At 54.1% G+C, this 8,625-nt stretch overlaps 1 protein-coding gene across 1 annotated transcript; it reads left to right on the top strand.

Moving 5' to 3' along the window:
- Positions 1–148: 148 nt before the first annotated feature.
- On the top strand, positions 149–7,728 carry PPM1M (protein phosphatase, Mg2+/Mn2+ dependent 1M). The gene is made up of 10 exons (XM_054216775.1): positions 149–390; positions 1,428–1,551; positions 2,224–2,478; positions 2,990–3,102; positions 3,632–3,716; positions 4,035–4,153; positions 4,586–4,649; positions 5,573–5,680; positions 5,982–6,130; positions 6,396–7,728. The coding sequence occupies exons 1-10, from the start codon at positions 176–178 to the stop codon at positions 6,538–6,540; spliced, it is 1,377 nt and encodes a 458-aa protein (XP_054072750.1). The 5' UTR covers positions 149–175; the 3' UTR covers positions 6,541–7,728.
- The last annotated feature ends 897 nt before the right edge of the window (positions 7,729–8,625 follow it).

Genomic DNA, 8,625 nt, shown 5'->3' with positions numbered 1-8,625 from the left:
GGAGCCACAGGCCCCGGGAGGAGCCACCGCCGCCCCGAGGAGGAGCCGCCGCCGCCGGAGGAGCCACAGGCCCCGGGAGGAGCCGCCGCCGGGAGGAGGCGCCGCGCTGGGGCCGCACTTTGGCGCCCCCTAGCGGAGCTGCGCGTGTCTGCGCGTCCCCGCGCCGGGCCCCGCCATGTCGGCCGAGTGGCTGCGGCGCTTGCGGCGGGGCGGCCCCGCGGAGCGTCCCGGCGGAGCCCAGGGGCCGGGGCCGGGCCCTCCGCCCGCCGCCCTCCTCTACCGCCGGCCGAAGTTCCTGCGGGGCGGCGGCGAGGAGAGCCCCCGAGACGGGCGGACCGTGCGGGGCACCGGGCCCGAGCGGGCCCTGCCCTGGGGTTCGGGCTACGCTGAGTGAGTGGGGGCCGGCAGCGGGGCCGCCCCGGGAGAACCGCGGGGGGTGGGGGGTAGAGGGGCTCCTGGGGTGCTTGTAGGGTGTTTATGGTGGGGGGGGGTAGCGCAGATCTGGGGGGACGCCCAGGGTGTGCGTGGGGTCGGGGGGGGTGTAGGGAGTGCGTGGGGGGGTCCCCGCCTGCCTTTGCCTGCCTGCACCCGGCCAGCCGCAGAGCAGGCCGCCATTCCTTGTGACAAGTGGCAGGGGCGGCCCTGAGGGCAGCGTCAGGCCGGCTCAAGTATCTCGTCCCCTAACGAATGGTGGTTTTGCCGCTGGGATGTCACCCTGTCACCACTCTCCCGCGGGGCTGCTGTGTGGGGCAGGGGCGGGCAGAGCGCCCTCCCTCACAGGGGGACGCGCTAGGGGAGCAGGGAGGATGTTTGGGGCTGGGGGTGTTTTTTGGGGCCAGCGGCAGCAGGTGTCTATCCCTTCACTCCTAGCAAAGTGCCTTAAAAACAAAGGGAGGGGGAAGACCAAGTTTTTCAAAATCTCAGAGTTTGCCTTTTTTAAGAGCAGAGCAGATGGATCAGGCGAAACGACTCCAGCCACAAACTGTCCCCACGCCCCAGCCAGACTATGTGACAACCCCATGTCTGTGGGATGGGCGGTGCAGGGAGAAGAGCAAACTCCCACCCAGGGACAAACATTAGCGAGGCTGGAAGGAAAAACAGCGATGGTGGCTTTGCCATTCACTGGGACGCCAAGGAAATCGCACAGCGTGGGCTGCGGACAAGGGCTGCTTGAGACCAGGGTGCTCCAAAACCACTCATCCCTGTGTCCGTGGCCAAGCTTTTTCCCCACTGCGCTTAAAAGACTTGTTATTTAGGCCCCCAGCAAAGAGATCCTTGAGTTTAGAAAGAGAGCTGGGAGTGTGGGACTGGGAGGAGGGAGCAAAGCACAGCCGTCCACTGTGGCTGTGGGCACCCAGCAGAGCTGGCTGGGAGCAGGCGAGGTGCAGCATGTCCACACACCTCACATGGCACATTTGCACCCCTAGGGTTATCAATGCCGAGAAGTCGGAGTTCAACGAGGACCAGGCGGCCTGCTGTCAGATCTCCATCCGGAGGAGAGAGCCGGGCCTGGAGGAGGACGAGGAATGGCTGATCCTGTGCTCCACGCAGGTATAGCCCACGGGCAGGCCGCGCTCACCCTGCTGCCGGCCCTGGTCCGCACCCAAGGGCCCAGGTACAAGAAACACAGGGTTCATGCCACATACCCACACGCTGAAACCCTTCCTTGGATGCATTTAGGGGACCTGTGTTCCCTGGCCCATGCCTGGCCAGCAAACACCCAACTCTGCCTGTACGTGCTATTTCTATTTCCTCGGCCCATGCCTTTCAGCATTTGAGGTTGTCCAAGCCCTTTACTCGGTGCCTTCACCTTTCCTTTACTGTCCTCGCTCTGCTTTCAAGGGCCGGTGTGCGTTGTCATCACCGGGGGACAGCAGCACGAACCGGGCACACGGGATGCGCTCACCTGATAACAACTCTGCCTCACTGCTTGTCAAATGGCCCCATCTCCCCTAAAGCCCAGAGGAATAGTGTGTGAAGGAGGTGGCTGCGAATCCAGCCATTCAGAGCTCTCAGGATGGGCCTGGGCAGAGCAGCACACGGGCATCACATGAGTTTGAGCTGGGCAGGGGATTAACTGGTGGCAAGGATAGGGTAGCTGGGGTGGAAGAGCCTGGCAAAACACATACAGCGACATCCTGGCTGCGAGCCTGCTGCCTGTACAACCTCTCCAGCCCGTCTTCTCCCTCTTCTTTGCTATCTTGTCCCTCTTCCCCACTGCAGTTTCTGACTGGTTACTACTGGGCACTGTTTGATGGGCATGGAGGCCCAGAAGCTGCCATCATCGCTTCCAACTATTTGCACTACTGCATCAAGCAGAAGCTGGAGGAGGTTGTGGGAGGCATCACAGAGGCCCGTCCCCCCATGCATCTGAGCGGGCGCTGTGTTTGCGACAGCGACCCCCAGTTCGTGGAGGAGAAGCACATCCACGCAGAAGACCTGGTGGTGGGAGCCCTGGAGAACGCCTTCCAGGAATGTGTGAGTACCCGGTGCAGGGCACCAGTCCTGATACCCCAAGCAGTCAGTCGGTCCCTCCCCGCCGCCTGGGGTGCGCCAGGTCTGCAGTTCTGCCTCTCATCAAGGAGACAGGAATATTCAGCCAAACCTTTAAGCGTGCTGAGATCACACTGGGTCTGCTCCCCAAGATCTGCCTTGGATCCATTGCACATTGGCAGTACTGACCCAGAGCAAAGCTACAGCATCTCTGCTAAACTGCACCCAGGGGATATGTTTCTTTAGTGCTAGACAGTGGCTATTACCAGACTTGTACAGCATGAACAAGTTCCCCGTCAAGCTCCTAAAGCAGTCCTCAGTTCAGTGGCAACAGCTTTGTTGGCTGTACCGAAGCAACATCATCTTTTGCCTTGCTGGTTTCCCATGGCCCATCTGCAATTGGTTTTGGCTCTAGATTTCTGCTGCAAGGCACGAGGCAGCTGCAGAAGGCAGCGGCCCGGTTCATATCACTCTCCAGACTTGTTTAAACCAACAGGATGAAGTCATCGGCCAGGAGATGGAAGCCACGAAGCAGACAGGAGGCTGCACTGCTCTGGCTGCCCTTTATTTCCAAGGAAAGCTGTATGTGGCTAATGCTGGGGACAGCAGGTGAGCCACAATAAAAGGGGGAAGTTGCTGGGGGATGAAAACTGGGAGATAAGCAGTTTCCAGCACGTTATTTAACCCCATGGAAGGTAAATGTGCAACCCAGACATTTCCTTCCCGCCTGCCATGGGACATGTTGGGTGGACGGATGCTCTCATGCCTCCTGGAAGGGTTTTGGGATTTCAAGGGACTAACCCTGCCCAGGCACAGGGCAGCGTTGGGAGGGTAGTGCAGCAGTAAGCTCAGCCTGGAAGGTGTTTAAAAGTGGCAGGTGATTTCAAAGCATTATAAACAGCTTCCTCATCTGGCTTTGTCCCACCGTTCCTGCAGGCTCAGTTCTCTGCTGCAACAGTGCAGTTGCAATGGAGTTATTTAAAATACACCGGCATTTTTAAACGTTCCTGGGTGCAGAGCTATTCTCTGGCATTGCTCTGCCACTGGTTACCCCCGGTCCCACACCTGGCTGACCCTTGGTAAGAGGAGGGCTGTGGTGATGGACACAGCTCAGCTCTTTGCCTCTTCCCCTTCATAGGGCAATTCTTGTTCTGAAAGACAACGTTGTGCCCATGAGCTGCGAGTTCACACCAGAGACAGAGAGGCAGCGGATCCAGCACTTGGTGAGTGACTCCTTCTGCACATCAGGCAATCCAGCTGCAAACACCCCATGGGGTCAGAGAGGGCTTGTCGCAGGAGCACCACCAGCTTTCCTCAAAGGCCTCAAATGTGATCTGGCACTAGCCAAGCAGGGCTGGGGGCAAGACTCAACCAACAACCTTTAGTACGGGGGATGCTCACATCCTCCTTGGGATGTACTTTCCTGCTTCTGTTCTCCATTCTGCTGCTGGGGGTGCCAGTCCTGAGGCAGAAGCAGTTCTGATGCCCTGCTCTGGTGAAGCAGAGCCTGTCCATCCTCACGCCTTCCTTCCCTCCTCCAGGCTTTTCTCTTCCCCAAGCTCCTGGATGGTGAGTTCACACGCTTTGAGTTTCCACGGAGGTTGAAGGGAGATGATGTGGGCCAGAAAGTCCTTTACCGGGATTACTTTATGGAGGGCTGGTGAGTCCTTTCTACCTGAGGATAAGGCTGCAGCACAGGGCAGCTTTACCTGCTTGTAGCGATGGGGAGGTGAAGGGAGAAGGGCCATGCCCCACTGGTGAGAGCAGTGGGCTTAATGGTGCAAAGCCATGCCAGAGCAAGTGAAGGATGCTGTGAGCAACCTCCCCCCTGACCGAAGGACTGGGGCTGGAACAAGGAGCCCCAGCCTGGTGCGGGTACAAGCTGGGGAGGAAGGGAAGAGAGAAAAACACCTGGCCATTCAGCAGAGGTCATTCTTCACTGCATCTGCTTCAGCAGGTCACCTTGACCCTGCTTAGTCAGCTGCCTGTGCATGAGGGCACCAGAAGGGTTGAATCACAGTTGAAATGCTCTGGCTGTGTGGTACCTTTAAGTCAGACAAATCCCAAATCGATGCTGAATCCTCTGTTCTAGGGGATACAAGACGGTGGAGAAAGCTGACCTCAAGTATCCTCTTGTCCATGGTCACGGGAAGCAGGTAGCTTAATGCTTTACGCACTGGGAAGGCAGAGGTAAATCTGCTGGGGGTCCTCAGTGTCCCTGTCGGTCACGCTCTGGGACACTATGGCAGACTGTGGCTGCAGAGCGCAGTCCCACAGCCCTGATACAGCAACTCCCTTCTGGCCATGCTGCTTACTTACCATAAACTAGAGCCCTCCAGAGCAGAGAGGTTGCATCCTTCTCCAGAGTACCTGCTAGCGGAGCAGACAGCAGCCCTGAGCCTGCCTGCCCTTTCCTCACTCCCCTTGCTCACAAGAATGCATTTGAGATGAGAACTTATTTAATCATCCCACTTTGGACTGCCTCCTCCAGCTCTAATGAGCACCTTTCCCACAAACCCTCTTCTTTGAGGAGAAGATGAGAAAAGGAGCCTGGAGAAGGAAGGAGGAGGCAGGGAGAAGAATGACTGCACACATCCAGCATCTGCTTGCTGGACTCGAGCAGAAGGAGCCCTGTCACCTCCCACAGCACTCCAACCCACTTGCCACCCCCATTGCAAGGAGTCAGTGCAGAACCTCCTATGCCAGGGGAAAGGAATTCCCCCTCCCCTTTCTTCTTCCCCCCCAAACCAACCCAATTTTCTCCCTCGCCAGCCCAAATCAAGAGCAGATGCCACCATGGGCTTCCTGAGGTCCACAGCATTACCCAGGGTACGTGCTATTAACTCCAGAGTACCCCGCAGGCCACCAGGAGCTGTCTGCATGCAGGCTGGCTGTCTCCATGCTCACGTCAGGTCACTTCTGATCACTCTTCCATCTCTCCGGTCTCCAGGGGATGCTCTGGGTGATGCTTGAAGGGTCCTAAAGGCAACACATAGGTCAGTCAGGACAAGCCACACATCAGCCTTGAAAGGTGCCACATTCTTACGTGTCAATACTGTTTTGCTTTGTTTGGGGCCAGGCTCGCTTGCTGGGGACTCTGGCTGTCTCTCGAGGTCTGGGGGATCATCAACTCAAAGTCATCGACACCAACATTGAAGTCAAACCTTTCCTCTCCTGCATTCCCAAGGTCAGTCATGGCACATGGGAACTGCAGGGTGGAATTAAACATCCGGCTTCCCCCCTCCACAGCAGCCACCTCTTACAGACCTGACAGGTCTTAGCTGTGTCCTTTTTGCATCCCCCATCTCTCTGCACGCTGCCCAGAGAATCCCCAAGACCGAGTAATCTAGAGGCATAGCAGCAAGGGGACATAAAAAATTCAAAGCACCCTGGTCCCACTTCAAGTCATCTCTCAGGAGAAGAATCATCTCCCTGACCCCTCCAGTACCTTGCAGGGATTGTCACTGATTTACTCCTGTGCTTTCCAGGTGAATGTATTTGACTTTGCTCTGCATGACATTAATGAAAATGATGTCCTCATCATGGGAACTGATGGCCTTTGGGATGTCCTGAGCAACAAAGAGGTGGCCCATGTGGTCAGGAGCTTCCTTGCAGAAAACAGGACTGATCCTCACAGGTAATACCAGCTTTGCCATCGTTTTCCCTTCCAGAGAACCTGGTCAGACCAAAAGCAGGCTGAGATCACTCTGCTTCTAGGTCAGCTCCAGCATGACCAAGCACTCTTCTGTGACTCTGGAAGCTGCCTCCGAATCTTTCCCCGCCCTAAAGAAACAATTATAAAGCTGTGGTCTACTGTTCTGACAATGCAAAGCCACATCTCAATGTTGCTGTTAAGCGATAGTGACACATTACACTAAGCCTTGCGTTTTTTCCACCCACAGATTTTCAGAACTGGCCAAGTGCTTGGTCTGCAGAGCAAGGGGAAAGCAGAGTGGCCACCAGTGGATGCTGGACGACAGCCACGAGGCATCCTACGATGACATCTCTGTATTTGTCATCCCACTACACAACAGGGATGAGGACTGACTGTTGGCATGGCACGCAGGATCTCGCTGTCCCCCTGCTGTACTGCTGTTCAGCATCAACCTGAGACTGAGGGATTTCTGCTGTGCAAGTATACTCTCTTCCAGCAAAACCGTCTGCAGTGGGACCTGAAAATGCACAACCAGCACTTATGCAGAAGATCAACAAGAACATTAGCTCCTTAAGAACATGCAACAGCGGGCAACAAATCATTCCCCTGACTCCTTTCTCTTTGCTGGGCCAAGGAGAAATTGCGAAGGGGGTACTGCAAGCTGAAGGGTGCTATTGCTAAGATCTTTGTGGTACAGTGAGCCTCAAATCCATGTTTCTAGTGACCCCTTCCCCCTTTTTAATATTGAAGAATGAGGATCAGTTAAGATCCAACCAGTCTCAAGAGCTGGATTTGAATCAGACTTGAACTAAGTTGTATAGAACTGGATGTATAAGCTAAACTGTCCCTTGAATCCATTTGCTGTAACACGAGATGTACCGAAAACCCGGGAGGTGCTGCTGAGGCAGGATTAGGCATGGCCGTGCCTAATTGCAGACGCTGAAGCAGTCGCCCAGACCTCTGGAGAAAGTTGCCATTTGTAGGCAGCACCACCTCAAAACAGACGACGTTAGCAGCTGGAGCTACACGTTGGTGTACAGGAGCCTCCTGTGTAAAGATACGTGCCTTACTGTTAATTAAGAGCATTTAAGTACATTAGCATGTAATGCAACTTACAGATTTCTAACAAACCTTAGTCCACAACACTTGCTAACGCGTTTTCTATTCATTCAGGCAATTTCTGACAGCGAAGCTGGTTTTGTAGCAGTAGCACTGACGAGAACGGCAGTGTTTAGGTACATCAGCTCATTTAGAACAGCTCCAAGTAAAATAAAACCGGTTTGTTCAAATTCGTCTGCAGTGCTGGATCACAGGCCCTTACACTCATTGCAACAGGGACACCAGTGCAGAAGACATGCCAAACCGAGTTGTGCCTTAAACTCTGAGGATCTGCTTCTCAACCACTTCGTTAGCCAGGCAAATTCAGATCTGGACAAGCTTCCGATCTCCCCAGATTCCCACTTCTCTTTTCATTATTCATTACACTAGTCATAATACTCCCTACTGGAGTGGACAGAGGCCAGTGTGCATTCAAGTTCCACAAGGATGAAAGTCCAAATAAAAATACTTTTTTCCATGTATCTTCCTGCAGTTTTATTCCTGTCACAGGTTTTACACAGACCTGGCATGGAGAAAAACAGTCTTAGAAAATTGCAGGGGAGTTTTTGCTTTGGATTTGTCTTTGCCAAGAACCAGTTTGTCACTGGAAGTATTCCCTTAGCAGTACTACCCCAAGGGCTGGGTGTCAAAAGATGATTTCCTGCAGTGGGAGGCCTGGACCGAGGAACGAGGCAGCCTTCTCAGCTATCTGCTCATGGTTTCAGCAAGGGATAGAACAAAAAAACCCCATTTCTCTCCAGCTTGGCTCTTCCCCAAGCCTCTCGAGTTTAACCTGAAAATGATGCACTTGGGGTTTTACCCACGTTAAGCCGACACTAGCTGCCATTCCCTACAGCAGCTGTAATGTTATATATACATGGACTTCAGTGATCCAAGTCTCCTGTTAGTCCAACCCAACAAGCTCTTTTTCCACCTTCCTGCTGAGAAAGGGCTCAGCTCTTCCGTCCAGACCACAGCTTCTGCGAACACCCCTCTGCCTGGGGCACCACACCTCGACAGGTAGCTGTCGCAAGGCTACTTCCCTATCCCAACACATTCCTAGGCAAGAAAAACCTCTTAAAATGGGTAATTTATGTAAGGATAGCTCAGAGCATCACCATTTCCACTACAGAGCTTTGGACTTTACAAAACAAAGGGGCCTTAAAAAAAGAGGATGATTTTCCCATTCCCCCTCTTAAGAAACCAGCGAGTTGCATCACACCAGACAAATGCAGAATTTACAGCGCTCGGTGATCTCTCTACAAAATATTTATTGTTAACAGCCACAACACTGAATTCTCCACATACGTAGTATTTTGTGACAAAGCATAATTTGACTTCATGTATTTACACTCATCTGGCAGATACCACCTAGGAGT

The sequence above is a fragment of the Rissa tridactyla genome, chromosome 10 (genome assembly GCF_028500815.1).
Source record: "Rissa tridactyla isolate bRisTri1 chromosome 10, bRisTri1.patW.cur.20221130, whole genome shotgun sequence".
Lineage (NCBI taxonomy): Eukaryota > Metazoa > Chordata > Aves > Charadriiformes > Laridae > Rissa > Rissa tridactyla.
The sequence above is the reverse complement of the archived record's forward strand: the minus strand, read 5'-3'. Positions and strand labels throughout refer to the sequence as shown.